Source organism: Choloepus didactylus, chromosome 1 (assembly GCF_015220235.1).
Source record: "Choloepus didactylus isolate mChoDid1 chromosome 1, mChoDid1.pri, whole genome shotgun sequence".
Lineage (NCBI taxonomy): Eukaryota > Metazoa > Chordata > Mammalia > Pilosa > Megalonychidae > Choloepus > Choloepus didactylus.
The window spans coordinates 165,791,805-165,811,122 of record NC_051307.1 but is presented as its reverse complement, the minus strand read 5'-3'; the positions used below and the strand labels follow the sequence as shown (position 1 = coordinate 165,811,122).

General features: G+C 35.3%; 1 protein-coding gene across 6 annotated transcripts in view; it reads left to right on the top strand.

Moving 5' to 3' along the window:
• The window catches only part of ATP2C1 (ATPase secretory pathway Ca2+ transporting 1), a 184,806-nt gene that overhangs the window by 98,783 nt on the left and 66,705 nt on the right, over positions 1-19,318 (top strand). For 5 of the 6 annotated variants that reach the window (XR_005218209.1, XM_037844928.1, XM_037844930.1 and 2 more), the window contains 4 exons: positions 216-305; positions 2,994-3,029; positions 6,418-6,479; positions 7,010-7,118. Coding sequence is in view for 5 of the 6 variants with exons in the window: in XM_037844928.1 (XP_037700856.1) it covers positions 216-305; positions 2,994-3,029; positions 6,418-6,479; positions 7,010-7,118 (297 nt within the window). In the remaining variant the exon portion in view is untranslated. Of the gene's footprint in view, positions 1-215; positions 306-2,993; positions 3,030-4,574; positions 4,634-6,417; positions 6,480-7,009; positions 7,119-19,318 lie in introns of those variants that run through there. The other variant, XM_037844932.1, reaches the window with a different exon arrangement.

Sequence of the window (19,318 nt, the reverse complement as noted above, 5' to 3'; positions counted from 1 at the left end):
TTCTTTCTTCTGAAAAGGAGTTGTTATGAAGTGGAATTGTTTCAGTGTAGTTAAGTGTAAACAATATTTAGTGTGAACAGTAATGTTGCTGTCACAATTTTTAAATCATGCCCCTTTGGTTTCTATTTTTTTTTTTTTTTAAGACTTTTCAGAGATAGAAGAGACCTGACATTCTTGTAGAATAGTATTAAATTGCTGTTTGTTTTTACTTTCAGTTTAAAAATCCTCTTATTATGCTGCTTCTGGCTTCTGCAGTCATCAGTGTTTTAATGCATCAGTTTGACGATGCTGTCAGTATCACTGTGGTAAGGAAAATTATGCAATTTTTTAAACTATTGGTTAATTATAAAAATTGAAATTGGTTTTTATTTGGAAAATGAGTTGAGAAATACTTGAATGTGTCTTGAGTTTTTTGGTTAATGTTCAAATTCTGCTTTTAGTTGCTGTAGTCTCCAGCAATGTTCAAGGGTCTGTGATTGGCCCATATGAAAATTATTTAATAATTTGTTAATTCGATATGTATAAAATATTTTATAATAATTATTCAGTTAAAATTTTTCATTTTTTTTTTTTTTACTTTCCAAATGAGAGTATATTTTCACTAATTGTAAACTAAAGTCTGACATATGAAATTAAAAATCATCTTTTATAATACTCTATTTACTGTGTACAATTTTATTCTATCTAGCTAGTTCATTCTAACTTTCATTCATGTTTCTTTTTTTTTTTTCCTTGCTCCTTGTTTCTTTATGGTGTAAAAATTTGTAACAAGTGCAAGCATTCATTAAAGCAAGTGTTGTGTTATGCTTAAGAACACAGTAGAAATTCATGTAGAACAGCAGTTCTTAAAGTGTTGCTTGCAGACTCTCAGGAGTCCCTCAAACCTTCAGGGGGTGTGTGAGATTAAAAGTATTTTCCTAATACTTTTCACTCTGTTGACATTTGCATCAGTGGCAAAAAAAGCAATGGATAGTAAAACTATGTTAGGGCCTTTTGCCAGTCAGAGCAGTGACAGCAAACTACTAGTAGCCATTGTTTTCTGTCACTGTTTCTCTTAAGAATATTCTTGATAAAAAGCAGTAAAATTTAATTTTATTTAATCTATACTTTTGATTACATTTCTCTGTAGTATTTTGTGTGATGAAATAAGTATGCATAAAGTTCTTCTGCATATTGAAATAAGATGGTTGTTTTAAGTAAAGACAGTTGTTTAAGTTAGGAGCTGACTTAGTTAAAGAATGACCTCCAAGGGACAAACTGTGGTTATTAAGTCTTGAATAATTGGCAAACTTTTTTTTTTTTTTTTTAAGTATGTGAAGTGAGGCTGTCACTTCAAGGAAAAAAACTGACAGAATTTATTGCCAATGATAAAATTCAAGCTTTTAACTGACAATCAGATTTTAGGAAATTTTTGTTTACCACTGTTCCAGTTTGCTAATGCTGCCATTAAGCAAAATACCGGAAATGGATTGGCTTTTGTAAAGGGGGTTTATTTGATTACACAGTTACAGTCTTAAGGCAATAAAGTGTCCAAGATAAGGCATCAACAATCGGGTACCTTTATTGAAGGAAGCCCAGTGGTGTCTAGGAAAACCTCTGTAAGCTGGGAAGGCACTTGGCTGGTGGTATCTACTGATCCCGGGTTGTGTTCTAGCTCATTTCTCAGTTCCTGTAGGTTCTTCAAAATGTTGGTCTTGGGACATTTGTCCTTTCTTAGCTTCTCTGGAGCAAAAGTCTGCCTTCAATGGCCGTTTTCAAAATGTCTCTCTCAGTTGCTCTCCAGAATGTCTCTCACAGCTGCTCTCAGGTCCTTTGTCTGTGAACTCCTTTATATGACTCCAGTGGTCCAATGAACACCCACCCTGAATGGGCGGGGTAACACCTCCATGGAAATTATCCAATCAGATGTTTAACTCACAGTTGATTGAGTCACAGCTCCGTGGAAAGCAATCAAAGGATTCCAGTCTAATCAACACTAATATGTCTGCTCCCACAAGATTGCATCAAAGAAAGTGGTGTTTTCGGGGCATAATACATCTAAACCAGCACAACCACTATGAACAGGATAGTTTCTAGTACTTAAGATTTTCCTGATTAGATCGGTAGCAATAAAAACAGGTATGATTCTTTTTGCTATTATGAAATATGTCAATTTGAAAGGTTTGAATAGTCTAGTGTACCAATTTTTTCCAAATCACTAGTTGTTATGTTATAAAACCTGTGGTAAAAGAACCATACAAAATATAAAATAGATCAGTGGCTTTTAATGTAACAGGTTTTGAGAAGTTAATTAAAAAGTTTCAGATTCTACATTGGAAATTTCTTTAAGAAACTAACACTTGTTGAATTTTGGTGTGGTAGCTAAGAGTAATAGCCACAATTATTGAATAAGCTTTTAAATATTCTTCCGTTTTCCAACTGTTTATTTGTATGAGGCTTGCTTTTCTTCATATAGTTCAATCTAAACAACCATATCACAATAAATTAGAGAAGCAGATATCAGAATCCAGCTTTCTTTTAAGCCAAAAATTAAACATATTTAGAAAAACTTAAAACATTGCCAATTTTCTCCCAAACTTTTTTAAAAATATAATTTTCATAAAAACATTCATATTAACATGTCATAGGTTTTTTTGATAAATTAATAAGCTGTAATTAAAACTTAGTAATTTTAAAAATATTTAATATTGTAAGTATTGGTAGATTAACCCACATAAAGAAAACCTCTTTGTGGTCCTCAGTTTATAAGCTTATAAAGGGATTCTGATTCCAAGTTTGAGAAGCTGTCCTAGGGAAGCCAAGGCACTGTCATCTGTCAGTTTCTTCTCCTGTAGGCCTCTGGGCAAATGCTGTTTTTTTTGTCGCCAGCTGTTCTCAAGGCTTAGGATGTGGCATCATGGAAATGCAGACAGAGTCAAAAAAATAAAATGTGGTTAACAGTTATTTCTAAAGTTAATGTCTGATTTGAAGGTCTATTTCTTTGTTTTGTTTAGGCAATACTTATCGTCGTTACTGTTGCCTTTGTTCAGGTGAGTAGCTAACCTGTTTTCCCAGCATGAAAATGGTGTTTTAATTAATTGCTTAAAAATGTTAAGGTGGTTCAAGGTAATATCTATAGTCATTGGGGGTTGGTAATGTCCATCAGAACATTTTATTCTTCATGATTTTGAAATTATTTTAGCTACAGATAACTCTGCAGGGAAGTTTGAGGGACTAATTTGATTGTTTTGGTTTAGCAATGGGATGAAGAAAAATCTTGTTTTTAATTTGACAGTGTTAAAGATAACTGAAGCAGATGGAAACGAAAAGCAGAATAATAGGAAAAAAAAAACCAGCAGTAGGTGTTTGTTTTTTTCCAATTAGAAAATTTCAGTCAGGGTTTTTATTCTTATGACCCCGTAAGTTTTAATAGCTATTAGAGCTAAATCTAGAAGAAACAAAGAGTGTAGAGTTAAAAGGTCAGTAATCCATAGATCTCTGATCTCCCTACAGAATGGTTTACTTGTTTACTGAATTCTTTTTTTCTAATCTTACTTTGAGTTTTTTTTTTTTTTTTTTTGGTAGCCAAAATTATTCTTACCACCATTGATGACTTTTTTTTTTTTTTAATCATTTCTCCACAGTAGGAATGTTCTGATTTGAATCATACTTCCTATTCAGCTTAGTCATTGAAACAGTAAATAATACATATGAAAAGGAACCTCTTTAAAAAATTAATGTGAATAATGTGGAAATAATGTCAGGATTTTTATTATGAGTGTGGGCATAAATTAGCCTGTAGGCTTAGTTTTGAGTTTATTTAAATATTGATAACTTATGAAATTTTAGAACAGTGTTTGAGAATGTTGGTAGGTCTCATTTTATTAGCTAGAAGTTTTAAAACGTGGTTAATAAGAGTAGAAGAATGATTCTAGTTTTAGAGAAAAAGTGAAATACTGTTGTTTGATCTTGAAGTTTATGCTCTTTTGACTCTTGACTATAGTCAAGTGATTGTGAGTATTCTCACATTCACAATTTATTTCTTTGGAATTTTCCATCAGTATCCTGGCCTCCTATAGTAATCTCTAATTTAATAGGTTAGTAGTTTGATAGTAACCAAACAAATAAAGTCAGTTGGAATAAGATCAACTGTGGCAAGTTCGTGAACTGCATCAGAAGACCACCAGGGATCTTGTTTCCAGCGAATTCTCTTGCTTGTAATAGACAAAAGTTGCCTTAGGGCAAGTGAAGCTAGTTAAGTCTAGCACAGGTCATTCCAGACTAGGCATTATTCAAAGTAGCTATTCAGGAACCAAGTGAGTGATATGACTCACTGGACCAGTAATTGGAACCCTCTTGCATCTTTAATAATTTTTTGGATGGAGGGGATGCCTTTCAGAAGGCTTCCTATAAATAATATCACTGCAAATGGAAGACTATAGTAGCTTGTTCTTTCTGATAAAAGGAGAGCCTCTACCCTCAAGAAACCCCACAAAATTGTGATTGTAATGTAGTCAAGGTGGAATTTTACACAGTGATAGTTTGTTATACACTTAAAATGCAGTGGCTGAGAACATCTGCTAAATATCTTACAGTTTTATTTGATGGAAAACTCAAGAAGGATCAAAAGTCTGAAAAACCCAGTTTCAAATTGGTAGGTCTGGTTTCTTAACGATAGGTGTGATCCTTTTCCCTAAACATATCTATGAAACCAACAAAATATTTTATAAGTAGCAATTTAAAGATCCTTTCTAAAAAGATACTATTTACTGTCGGTTGAACCTATCTGAATGCTTTATCATTTTTAAAGCAGTTTTATTGAGATATATTCACATACCATACAGTCCATCCAAAGCATACAATCAGTGGTTTTTAGTGTAATCACAGAGTTGTGCATTCATCACTGCAAACAATTTTAGAACATTTTTCATTGCTCCATAAAGAAAAACCTCATACCCCTTAGCAGTCACCTCTCAATCCCTGTATCTTTCCCCAGCCCTATATAACTGCTGATCTAATTTTGTCTCTATAAATTTATTTATATTTACATTTTATATAAATGAAATCATACAATATGTAGTACTTTGTGTCTGGTTTCTTTCACTTAGCATATTTTTTAAAAAAAACTATTGTCATTATTTTTTTAATTAGAGAGGTTGTAGATTTACAGAAAAGTCATGTAAAAAAATACGACATTCCCATGTACCCCCTATTGTTGACACTTTGCATTACTGTGGTACCTTTGCTATAATTGATGAAAGTAATAAAATATTACTGTTAACTAAAGTCTGTAGTTGACATTAGGTGTATCTTTTCCCATATACCACCCTATTAACACCTTATGATAGTGTTGTACATTTGTTATAATTCATGAAAGAACATTCTTATATTTGCACTATTAATCGCAGTCCATCATCCACAGCAGGGTTCACTATGTTATATAGTCCCATGTTTTAACTTCTAACTTTCCCCCTGGTAACATACATGGCCCCAAACTTCCCTTTCAGCCACATTCACCATCATAATGCAGCATAGTTAATTACACTTACAAGGGTGACCATTTCCAAGCATTTACAGTTAACATAAATGGAAGTTCTGCATCAATTAAGCATCAGCTCCCTTTTTTCTACCCCCTGTATTGTCTCCCCTGATAACCTGTATTCTAGATTCCAACTTTGTGTGTTTGCTTATTGTAATTAGCTCATATCAGTGAGATCATGATAATATTTGTCATTTTGTGTCTGGTTTATTGCACTCAACATAATGTCCTCAAGCTTCATCCATGTTGTTGCATGTATCAGGACTTCATTCCTTCTTACAGCTGAATAATATGCCATTGTATGTATATACCGCATTTTGTTCATCCATTCATTGGTTGATGGACACTTGGGTTGCTTCCAACTTTTGGCAGTTATGAATAATGCAGTATGAACATGAGTGCAAATATCTGTGAGTCCCTGCTTTCACTTCCAATGAACTGGGCTTAAATCCTCAAAAGCAAATGTTGCTTGCAGTTAGTTGTCTTTGACTACTTCGGTCTTTAAACACTTAAGGATAAAATTATATCTTAATTATGAAGTGCAATGATTTTATCTTTTAATGATTCAAAATTATATACTCTTTAGACACACTAATCACTTTTCTTCATTTTTGTATATAGTTAGATTTGCACATTGACTATTAAAATGTAAAATTAGGGATATTTAATGATGAAAAATAATTTGATCACTATAATTTAAAATTATTTAATAAGAGACAAGTTTTTATGCATAGGAATATAAGCAGAGATAAAGGAAAAGATAATGGGAAATTTTAAAATAATGTTTGAGATTAATGTTTAACTGTGTTCCTCGTGGAATCTGTTCATAAGGATGTGCATATTACATTTCTTTATAAATATTTTTCTTAGTATTAAGCTTTGCTTTTTCTTTTGAATAGGAATATCGTTCAGAAAAATCTCTTGAAGAATTGAATAAACTTATGCCACCAGAATGCCATTGGTATGTTTCTGATATGGATTTCTAGCCTCTTGAAAATAGAAGTGAAATGTCACTAGTACAAACTACATTATAGCCTCAGATTTGTCTGAAGATACAGAAACCATTAATTAGACATGAAAATTTATGATCTGTTCAGTGTAGCAAATTGTAGTATTAAACCTTAAAGATTATTTGAGATTCTTAAAGAACTTTGAGAGTATTCAGACATGGATTCATTGAGCACATTGTTTTGTGTGTGCAAGTATGTGCTAAGCACTGTGCCAGGTCAGTGAAAGTTGCTTCAGTTTTTACATTTTACATTTGAACAAGTAGACAGTTTTTCCAGTGATTTTCTGTCTTTCTGAGCATCTTAATTACAGAGTGCATAGAAATGATCTTTTTTCTTGGCTCTTCAATTTTACCTATCTCCTTGGAAGTAGTGATAAAGGAAAATGTTTTCTCTCAGGCAAGTCCCCCAGGAAGGATTTTTTTTTGAATGAATGGCATGGCTTTCCTCTTTCAGACATGGTTATTTTGGTTTTGTGTTACAGTGTGCGTGAAGGAAAATTGGAGCATACACTTGCACGAGACTTGGTCCCAGGTGATACAGTTTGTCTTTCTGTTGGGGACAGAGTTCCTGCTGACTTACGCTTGTTTGAGGTAAGTTTGGGAATCTGTTTGTGGGAAGTGAAAATACTTGAATGTAGATCAAAGGATGAACATTAGCAGTTTTAAGAATTAACACATAGTTGATTTGAAACATTTGATTTTCTAGTTTAAAAACTGATATTTGTTGTCTTAGTTTCCTAGGCCACCATAACAGAAGTACCAGAAACTAGGTTGCTTAAAACAACAGAAATTTATTGTCTCCGAGTGTGGAGGCTAGAAGTCTGAAATCAAGGTGTTGGCAGTGCTATATTTCCTCTGAAACCTAAAGGGCAGTATCCTTTCTGGCCTCTTCTAGCCTCTGGTGTTTGCTGGCAATCTTTGGCCTTCCTTGGCTTGCAGATGCATCACTCTACTCTCTGTCTCCGTCTTCACATGACCTTCCTCGTGTATGTCTTTTCTCCCCTTCTTAAAAGGACACAAGTCATATTGTATTAAGGGCCTGCCATGCTCCATACTTAACTAATATTTAACTAATTCCATTGGCAACTTAACTAATTCCATTGGCACTGACCCTATTCCCAAATAATGTCACATTCTGCAGTACTGGGTGTTAGGACTTAAACATATCTTTTGGGGAGACACAATTCAACCCATAACATGTGGACATGTTTTGTTTATTTTAAAATATCTATCATTTTCAGAATCTTTAAGGGTCCATTTAGTCATTGTCAGGTCTTTATGAAGCCTGTGTTATTTGGCACTGTGGGAGACACAAAAATAAGATAGAATTCTTGTCTTCAGGGAGCATAGTATTTGTGTACACAAATCACTCACTATAAAATAAGATAGCATGCAGTAAGTGACTATGAGAAGTACAAAGAAAGTGGTATGGAAACATGGAGAAGGAGAAGTTACTTCTGATTTGGGTGAGTGCAGAGAGTGCCTCAGAAACATGGTTTTGGTGATGATAATTGTGAAGGCAGTGGTAGACAAAGAGATGGGAAGACAAAATGAAGCAACAGTATTCAGGTCCCTGTGAGCATTCCAATATAGAATTTGAGACTCTAAGGAATGTTAAGGGTAGAAAATGTATGATGGAATCAGATTCAAGATGACATTGAATATGAAATTCCAATTCTGATTTTACTGCTTAGGAATTAGCTCTTGAAGATCATGTATACCTGGCAAATGATGTTACTCTTAATCTGGGCACTGTGTGAAGAATAGATTGAAGGTATGGAAAATGCAGTTAGGCACATAGCTTAAGAGGCCCTTGTAGTCTGTTAGAATGCCAGCCACATCCACTGTCAGAATTAACAGCTGTTCATTGTCACCAACAGAGCTGTCAGTCTTTGAATACTTAATGTCTCTCAAAGTGTGCATTTCCTCATATAGAGGTTATGGAAAGCCTGACAAATACTTAAAATTTATCCATAGAAAGATTTAGTCAGATTGATTTGATTGGATTATTGGGAATAATTGATTATACAGCAAGTTTAGAAGTATTATAAATTTTACTTTATTGCCTTTTTTGAGTTATTTCTTCTTTTTATCTATTTCTTCTCCCTTCCTCCTGTTCCTAATAATTTAGTTTATGAAAATATCTTGGATTATTCTCCCTCAGAGATGGAATAGTTCTGTCACTTGACATAAATCATCTCCACACCCCCACCCCCCACCAAGAGCACTATTTGAATTCATGGAGTTGATGTCATCTTCTATTTTGGAGTACTTTCTACCAATTCAGAAGCAGGCCTTCTTAATGGATAATCAGAAGATGCTGTTTTCCATTGTTTGAACAATCTGAGCAGTATGACTTAGAAATTTGAAAACACCATTTGACTTAGTGTAAGTATTTTAGGGTTTTCATTTAATTAGGGGTTAATTGATCTGAGAATTAATTATCCCAAAACTTATATACAAATAGGAAAAAACATGTCAGAATATGGATCAGTGTGGATTTCATCCACTAGCAAATACATATTGAAGACTTATTGAGAGGTCAATAAGTAGAAATATTTTACCTTTTTAAAGCTTGATGCTTTAAAAATTATTAGGCGTATGCCTTGTGGAGTACTTTATTAGTAGTTAGTGTTTTCTCCCCACTCATTAACTTTTCAAAAACTAATGAACATGTTTTATTCTGTAGTGTCGTAGTTTAATTGATTTTTTTTCTAGTTTATCCACTTTAACATACATAGTTTTTTGACTCCCCTTCCCCAATACTGTCCTACCACAATTCTGCCTACTATTTGGTGTACTACAAGCAGGCTTTTGTAATTATTTTGACAGTAGATTGAGACAACTTTTCTAAAAGATTTGGGCCTGCTTTTAGATTTAACTGTATCGACCTAAGGCATACTAAGGTTGATAAGGGCAATTTCTCTTCTGAACACAGAGGCTGCTAGCTTTTTGGGTTTAAAGTAACTTATTGGACTTTTGTTTGCTTAATTTGGCTGTGATCTTTGAATGATTTTACAAGGCTAGTTAGTCATTTGATACTCCTGTTTGAAATAAACTCTTTGTTAGGGTTCCAAGGATCCAGAAAATTCCCAGTCAACTTTGGGATGTTACTAATTTCTCACAAACAAAATAAATGGATATCACTTTAGAAAAAGTGAGCCCATGGCTTTTGATATTTGATTCTCTTCTGGACTGGGAACAAGGCTGTCACTTTAGCACTGTCATGCTGCAACTCCATGGTTCTTGTTATAAATTTAACAGGTTGTTTTAAATTTTGGCTGTAAATCTTGATTGAGCCTTTAGCAGCATCTTGTTGGCATGATCAGTGATTGGACTACTGTACATCTTTTTTTTTCTAGTATCGTTTGTCTTAGATTGAGACTGCCATTTTCTAAAAACTTTATAAAGAAGATTAATATTGATAACTTTAGGGATTTTGTATTTTTGTTTTCCTTGCTGGAGTCTGTTTTCCCTAAGCCAGGGGGAGTGGCAAGATGTATTGATGACAGTAATCTGTCCAGCCCAGGAGCCTGAGAGGTACTGGGAGAGGTAGGATGGTAAAACTTCAAAGATTTGAGCTGTAGGCATGTCTTCCTTTACTTTTTCCTTTATTATTATTTTTTAAAATAATAAAAATATAATTGAGGGTTTTAATTCTAATTTTTAACAATACGTAAGAAGAGGCACCACTGGCCAGTTGCTGATAGCCAGTGGATTGTTCAGTGACTAGAGATGAAGCAGTCTTTTTGCCTTTCTGAAAAATAGAACTTATTTTCCATATAGTTCCAGGTAAAGTCTATACATCAATATTTAAACAAATAATTCTGTGTAAGAGAAAATAATCTAAGGGTCAGATGAAAAGAGAAGTTTTTTTGTTGAAAATGTTTTACTTCTCTCAGCTGTAACTTTGTAACTAAGCTCAATATATTGTTTGAAATAGTAGCAAGATTTTCTTTAACTTGGCTATCTGAATGAATAATTCCACTGACAGTTTCTTTTCTGATTTATTTGCCTTGAGTTGCTCTACATCACTGTCTTTGAGAACTGTCTTCAAGAGCTAGACACTGGTTGCAGCTGCCTTTTATTTTAAACCCAAGTTCTGATCTGATGACTTTTTAAATGTATCAAACTTAACTTTCCAGCACCTGACAGCTATTTGTGGGGTTGTGTGCCAAGATTTAGCCATTTTTTATAACACTGGATTATCAGATCATTTTAACCTGGGCAGAAAGGTTAGCTCCTTTGGTTTTCAAGGTCTGCTGGGGCCAAGCCCAGAAGTCCAAACTCAGAACAAGTCAATTGATATAACATAAAGAATGAATCCTTATTTACCCCTTGAATGTACACACTTCGTTAGTTTGGCTCAGTGAGTAGTTTTTGGAGTCCTCAGGGTTTGTTCCTTCCTGTTTCCCAGTTCCAAGGGAAAGTAAGAACCAAAGATAATGGACATGATTGAGCAAGTACAGATTTCCATTGGCCGTTTCCTACCCTAAGGGGTTGTAAATAGTCTTCACTGAAACCTCACTTAGCCATATGTCCCTAGCTGTGAGGCTCACATTCTTGTGCTGTCTTTTGTTAAGAACCACTGGCTAGAAGCTTCCTCCATGTTGGGCAATTACATTGGCAGAGTCATCTTTCTGTGTCAGAGCCTTCTGACTTCCTGGATTACAAAATGTGTTCCATTTACTCAGTGAAAAACTAAATTATTCTGACAAAAACCAGCTTACCATTCTGGTTTGGTTTGCTGTATTTTTCAAAAAATGATCTTTTCAAACATTTGATAGAATATAAAAATTACCTATGTTGGTAATGAAGTTAATTCAGGTAAAATATAATCAGTCTGTGGTGTGATGCTGTTTTGGCCATTCAGTAAGTAATTTGAGTACCACATATACAAGTACTGTAGGCTTTAGTGCTAAGAAGTATCAAACAGTTTTTGCTCTTTACTGGAAGACACCAACTTGTAAAGAAGTGTGATTCAGAGTAAAATGTTGGCTGCTCATGAAAGGAAATGAATTAACCATGTGAGTTTAGGCAAACCACCTACTATTTTTTTAAAGCCTCAGTTTTCACGCTGTGAGATGGAGTTGTACTAGGGCAGTGCATTCCATCCCTTAAGGTACATAGGAACCATCTGGTTCTGAAAAACATGTCTTGGTGGTGTCTGAGATTCTGGATTCCTAACCAGCTGTTAGACCATGCCAGAAGTGCTGCTCCACCCACTACATCTAAAAATAAAAAAAAATTTAAAAAAAAGAAATTTGAGATATGGTTTGTATATCATACAGCACCGTTAAAGTATACCATTCAGTAGTTTTCAGTATATTCACAGAGTTGTGTAAACATCAGAACAATATAATTGTAGAACATTTTCATAACTCCCAGAAGAAAACCCTTATCTTTTAGCTTTCACTTCTCATTTCTACTTTTCAGCACCTGACAGCCACCAATTGACTTTATCTTCTACCTTTGACTGTTCCAGATATTCCATGTAAACAGAATCATACAATATATAGTCTTTTGTATCTGGCTTCTTTCAATTAGCATAATGTTTTTAAGGTTTATCCATGTTGTAGCACGTATCAGTACTTCGTTCCTTTTTATTGCTGAAGAAAATATTCTGCTTTATGGATGTGCCGGTTTGAATGTATTATGTCCCCCAGAAAAAGCCATATTCTTTGATGCAGTCTTGTGGGGCGGACGTTTTGGTGCTGATTAGATTTGCATGGAAATGTGCCCCACCCAACTGTAGGTGATAACTCTGATGAGATATTTCCGTGGAGGCATGTCCCCACCCATTCAGGGTCGGCCTTAATCAGTGGGGCCATATAAATGAGCTGACAAACAGAGGGAACTCAGTGCAGCTGAGAGTGACATTTTGAAGAGGAGCTACAGCCAAGAGGGACACTTTGAAGAAAGCACAGGAGCTGCAGATGAGAGACAGTTTGAAGATGGCCGTTGAAAGCAGACTCTTGGTCCAGAGAAGCTGAGAGAGGACAAATATCCCAAGTGCAACTAAGAGTGATGTTTTTGAGGAACTGCAGCCTAGAGAGGAACATTCTCGGAGAAAGCCATTTTGAAGCCCGATTGCTGATGTTACCTTGGACACTTTATGGCCTTAAGACCAACTGTGTAGCCAAATAAACCCCTTTTTATAAAAGCCAATCCATTTCTGGTGTTTTGCATTCCAGCAGCATTAGCAAACTAGAACAATGGATATATGCTTCATTTTATTTTACCATTCATGAGTTAATGGACATTTGAGTCATTTATATTGTTGTCAATTATGACTAATGCCATTGTGAACATTCATGTGTGTATTTTTATGTGCACATGTTTTATTCTGTATATCTAGGAGTAGAATTGCCAGGTCTTATGGTAACTCTATGTTTAACTTCTGGAGGAACTACCAGGCTGTTTTCCAAAGCATCTACATCATTATACCTTCCCACCAGCAGTGTATGAGGGTTCTACTTTCTTCATCACCCACCACATTTTGAGTGACAAGGCTTTTAAAAGACCTTTCTCATTTTGATCTCTGTCTTATTTTGTTTGGGAAGAATATTGGTCCCAAGGAAACCTTTTTGGAGGGGAGAGCTGAATTCTGGAGAATAAGTGGAATTTCTGGATTCCTGTAAGTGAAGGGGTAAAGAAATTCCTTCGTGGCTTGGTAGTTGGATAATAACCACATGAAACAAACATGAGATAGAAGAACAATGGATATGTAATAATATAATATACAAAATAAATTTATATTTTCTACTTATTGAGATAACTGCTAAGAAAATATTTTCATTGCTTTATTTTTCAGTAGGGAAAAGAATCCATTAATTTAAATAAAAGCCTCAAAAGGTAGCAAATGAATTATATATATATGTATTTTGAGGTGAAATTCATATAACATAAAATTAACCATTTTTATGTGAACAGTTCAGTAACAGTACATTCACAATGTTGTGCAACCGCCACCTCTATCATAGTAGCAAAACATTTTCATCATACCCAAAAGAAAACCCTTACCTTTTATCAGTCACTTCTCCATTTCCACTGTAGCACCTGGCAGCTACTAATCTCCTTTCCTTCTTTCTCCTCATTTTGTGTTTCGTTTTCTTTTTCTAGTTCTTTTAGGTGTAATGTTAGATTCTTGATTTGAGATCTTTTGTTTTTTTTTTTGCTGTAACATTTAGAGCTTCAAATTTCTCTCTCAACACTGCTTTTGCTATAGCACATAAATTTGGATGTAACGTGTTATGTTTGATTTCATTTTTCTCTAAGTATTTTCTAATTTCCCTTGTGATTTTTTTTCTTTGGTTATTTAAGTGTGTTGTTTAATTTCACATATTTGTGAATTTTTCAAGTTTTCTTGTGATTGATTTTTAATTTCATTTCATTGTGGTCAGCAAAGATGTTTTGTATGATTTCAATCTTTTTGAAATTATTGAGACTTGTTTGCTTGTTGTTTCAACCCATCTTAGCCCTAACACCAAAAAACACATCTGGCACAGAAGTGGATGTGGGTTTAATTGGGATGATCCCATGGTTGTGGCAGCCGTGGAAAGCAAATCATGCAAAAAAGAGACTGGGGAGTGCCCAAGGGGGTGGCTTATAAAGGCGTAGGTTCATAGGTTGTGACAACAGAGTTTCACCAGTGTCTTGGGAGATTTGGTTTTTAACAGTGATCGGGGGAGGGGAGGTTTAAGGCTTTGACAATGCATTTTTCCTCCCTGAGGGGGTCTGTTGACCTTTGACATCTATCTCTGTCATGTAGCCTTCTGCATGCAAGTCTTGCTCTCAAAATGGGTGGACAGGCTGGGGCCCTGGGTCCTCCCACTTGTTATGGCCTAACATATGGTCATCTTATAGAATGTTCATTTGTGCACTTGAGTAGAATGTGTATCCTGTTGTTTGGTGGAGTATTCTTTGTATGTTTGTTAGGGCTAATTGGTTTATGGTGTTGTTCAAGTCCTCCATTTCCTTGCTTATCTTCTGTCTAGATGTTTTATTTTTTATTGGAAATGTTGTACTGAAGTTTCCAGTTATTATTGAAGAACTATTTTTCCCTTCAGGTCTTTTAGTATATTTTAGGAGTCTGTTGTTTGGTGTGTACGTGTAAATATTTGTTATAACTTTTGGATGAATTGATCTTTTTGTTGATACATAATGACATTTTGCATGTCTTGTAACAATTTTTGACTTAGTATGTTTTGTCTACTATTAGTATAGCCAGCCCTCTTCTCTTTTGGTTATTGTTTGAATGGAATGTCTTTTTTCCATTTTTTCACTTTCAATTTGAGTGTGTCTTTGAATCTGAAGCATGTCTCTTGTAGACACCTTATAGTTGGATCATGTGTTTTTAATCTGTCCTGCCAGTTTCTGCCTTTTAATTGGTGAGCTTAACTCATTTTACATTTAAAGTGATTACTGATAGGGAAGTACTTACTTTTGACGTTTTGCTATTTGTGTTCTCTGTGTTTAGTATTATTTTTGTTTATTCCTGTAATTCTACCTTCTTTTGAGTTTGATTTTTTTCTAATATGCCTTTTTGATTCTCTCTTTTCCTTTTCTGTATGTTTTTAAACTATTTTCTCGTGGTTAACATGGGGATAAGAGTTACTCTGAATTTATAGCAATCTAGTTTGAATTGATACAAACTTTTCTTCCATAGCATACAGAAACTCTTCTATACAGCTCTGTCCCACCACCTCTCTCTTAGTTCTCATGGCTGCTCAAGGAGACACTGTATAATGGCTTAAATAATGGAAATTTATTGGCTCATAGTTTTGAGGTTAATAGAAAGTCCAAATTAGGGCATCATTAAGGCATTGCTTTCTTTCCTAAGACTCGTGTTCTGGGGCTGGCGGCTGGCAATCCTTGGTCTTAGGCTCCTGTGTCACATGGCAGTGCACGTGGTGGCCTCTTCTGGCCTTTCCCTTCCCCAGGTTCCGTTGCTTCCCATGGCTTTTTCTCTGTCTGAATTTCATTCTGCTTATAATGTAGTCCAGTAAGAAGATTAATACCCATCCTGACTAGATTGGGCCACACCTTAACTGAGATAATGTCATCAAAAGGCCCTACTTACAGTGGATTCATACCCACAAGAATGGATTAAGTTTAAGAACATGTTTTCCTCTGGTACATAACTCCAAACCACCACAACCTCTATATGTTGTTATTGTTACAGATTATATCATTATACATTGTGTTTCCATTAACATAAATATAACTATTGGTTTATCAGTTTACTTTTAAAATCGTATAGAAAAAAAAAAGAGTTAAAAGCTAAAATATAATTTTTCTGGCTTTTCTATTTACCTATGTGATTTCCTTTAACAGAAGACTTTATTTCTTCTTAAGGCTTTTAGTTATTGTCTAGTGTCCTTTCAATTCAACACATAGGTTACCTTTCAGAATTTCTTGTAGGGCAGTTCTTTTGCTGAACCCCCTCAGCCCTTGTTTATCTGGGAATGTGTTAATTTCTTCTTCATTTATATGAAGGGTAGTTTTGCTGGATGTAGAGTTCTTGGTTGACAGTTTTTTTTTCAGCACTTTAAATATGCTGTACCACTGCCTTCTGCCTCCAGGATTTCTGTTAATTTTATTGAGGATTCCTGGTACTTTGATGAGTCACCTTTCTTGCTGCTGTCAAAATTCTCTGTTTTTCCCTTTTGAAAGTCTGGTTATAATATGTCTTGATATGGATCTGTTTATTTTATCCTGCTTGGAGTTATTGAGCTTCTTGGATGTGTAGATTCAAGTCTTTCTTTAAATTTGGGATGTTTCTACCTATTTTTCTTCAAATGTTCTTTGTTCCTCTTTCTCTCTTCTCCTTTTAGTATTCCTGTAATGCATATGTCAGTTTGCTGGGTGGTATCACTAGTTCCTCTGGGCTCTTTTCATTTTTCCTTACTCATTTTCCTTTCTGCTTCTCAGTCTGGATAATTTTGATTATCCTATCTTCAAGTTCACTGCTTCTTTCTTCTGTTTGCTAAAATCTATTGAATGCTTCAGTAAGTTTTTCATTTCGATTCATGTACTTTTTTTTGTGTTTTTTTTACATTTTATTTTGAAATAAATTCAAAGCTATATAAACAGTTGCAAACAGAATACAAACCCCATACACAGAACTCCAGCATTCCCTGACCCCTCCCCCTGATACCCCTATCCACTAACTTTAACATGTTGTCATAGTGCTATTTCTTTCCCTCCCTCCCTCCTTCTCTTTATCTATCATCCATCATCTATTGCTCTGTCTCCTGAACATATGAGAGCTAGCTGCACACATCTTTGAACAAACACTATAATTCACATATACAATTCCCATTAACAAGAACATTCTTTTATGCAATCCCATTAAGCGCAGCTAAGAAGTACAAGAGATTTGACAGTGATACAAAGCTTACATTCTATATTTCCTTTTCCTTATGTCTCAGCTGTGTCCCTTTGAGCCTCCTGTCCTCCATCCTCAGATCCCATCCAGGTTCATCCTTGGCATTCAATTGTCATCTATTTAGACTGTTTTTTTTTTTCCTCAGTTGTGGAAACATATATACAGCCTAAATCTTCCCATTCCACCCCCTCCCTAGCATTCCATTAGTGGGATTAATCAGATTTAGAATGTTTTAATGCTATCACCTTCCCACCATTCATTACTAGAAATTTCCCTTCACCTCAAACAGCAACCCTACACTCATTTCTTAACTCCCCATTGCCCCTTCCCACATTTCTGTTTAACCCATACTCTACTTTTCATCTCTATGGTCATATTCTCTGATAATTTCTTTGTGTTTACTGTGGGGCTTAAAATTAACCTCTTAAATCTGTAATCTTGTTTTTCTTTGATACCAACTTAATTTCAATAGAACACATAAACTGTGTACCTATACTCCCCCATTCCCCCACCTTTATATGGTTCTTGTCAAAAATTACGTATTTTACGTTGAGTTCAAAACCACTGATTTCTCATTAGAGTTTGTGTATTTTATATCATGTAGGAAGTAAATAGTGGAGTTACAATTCAAAAATTATTGACTTCTGTTTGTATTCCATTGTGGTCAGAGATTGTGCTCTGAATATGTTCAATTTTTTTTTTTTTTTCCTAATTGAGGCTTGTTTTATGTCCCAGCATATGGTCCATTCTGGAGAAAGATCCGTGATCACTAGAGAAAAATGAGTGTCCTGGTGATTTGGGATGTAAGGTTCCATATATGTCTGTTAAAATTCTCTATATCTCTTTCTCCTTTCTTTGTTTCTCTGTTGGTAGGGCTCTCTTTAGTATCTGAAGTAGGGCAGGTCTTTTATTGGCAAACTCTCAGCATTTGTTTGTCTGTGAAAAATTTAAGGTCTCCCTCAAATCTGAAGGAGAGTTTTGCTGGATAAAGTATTCTTGGTTGGAAATTTCTCTCTCTCAGAGTTTTAAATATGTCATGCCACTGCCTTCTCGCCTCCATGGTGGCCGCTGAGTAGTCACTACTTAGTCTTATGTTGTTTCCTTTGTATGTGGTGAATTGCTTTTCTCTTGCTGCTTTCAGAACTTGCTCCTTCTCTTCAGTATTTGACAGTCTGATCAGAATATGTCTCGGAGTGAGTTTATTTGGATTTATTCTATTTGGAGTTCTCTGGGCATTTATGCTTTGTGTATTTATATTGTGTAGAAGGTTTGGGAAGTTTTCCCCAACAATTTCTTTGAATACTCTTTCTAGATCTTTACCCTTCTCTTCCCCTTCTGGCACATCAATGAGTCTTAAATTTGGACGTTTTATTTTATCTATCATATCCCTGAGATCCTTTTTGATTTTTTCGATTTTTTTCTCCATTCTTTCTTTTGTTCTTTCATTTTGTATTCTGTGGACCTCTAGGACACTGAATTGTTGTCCACCTTCCTCTAATCTTGTATTATGAGTGTCCAGAATCTTTTTAATTTGGCCAACAATTTCTTTTATTTCCATAAGATCTTCTATTTTTTTATTTAATCTTGCAGTTTCTTCTTTCTCTTCTGCAGTCTTCATGTCCCTTTTATACTGTTCCGTGTTCTCCTTCATGTCTTTTATATCCTGTGCCATGTTTTTGTTCCTCAATTGTGATTGTTTGATTAATTGTGCCAAGTACTGTGTCTCTTCTGATATTTTGATTTGGGTGTTTAGGATCGGGTTCTCCATATCGTCTGGTTTTATCATATGCATTAAGATTTTCTGTTGTTTTTGGCCTCTTGGCATTTGCTTTGCTTGATAGGGTTCTTTCAAATTGTAAAAAAAAAAAAAAAAATACCAATCTGATTTTTCAGAAATACAAAATAGTGGCTTACACTTTCTCCAACTAACCAGCGGGTGGCGTCTGCAAGTCACCTATACCCCTCAAGTCAGTTCTCCCAACTCTGTCTCTGTGGTGTGTGGGGAAATGATTTTTGTGGGGTTCAGTTGGTGAACTCAGTTTCGGTTTGTTCTTGGAGCTGTCCGCCCTGAACATGGTGCATGTGTCTGGGTGGTCAGGGAGGCAGGGCCACTTTAATATTCAAACCTCCCAGGTGTTCCCGGAGATTCAAGGCTGTTCCAAGAATCTAAGCCTTCATTTCAGTTTTGCCCCAGATTTTCTCTGCCACTGACCGACAAACCACCGGTATTGACGTAGTGTCCCTGGGTTTTCCAAGCGGGACCCCCTTCTCAACTGTGATCTTCCAGGACCTCTGCTGAGGGAAGGCTGTGCTATGTCACTAGTGTGCATTGTCCCTCAAGGGAAGCCCCAGGCCGTGCAGGGGTGCTCTTTGCCCAATGCAAAGATTAGCCTGTAATTCT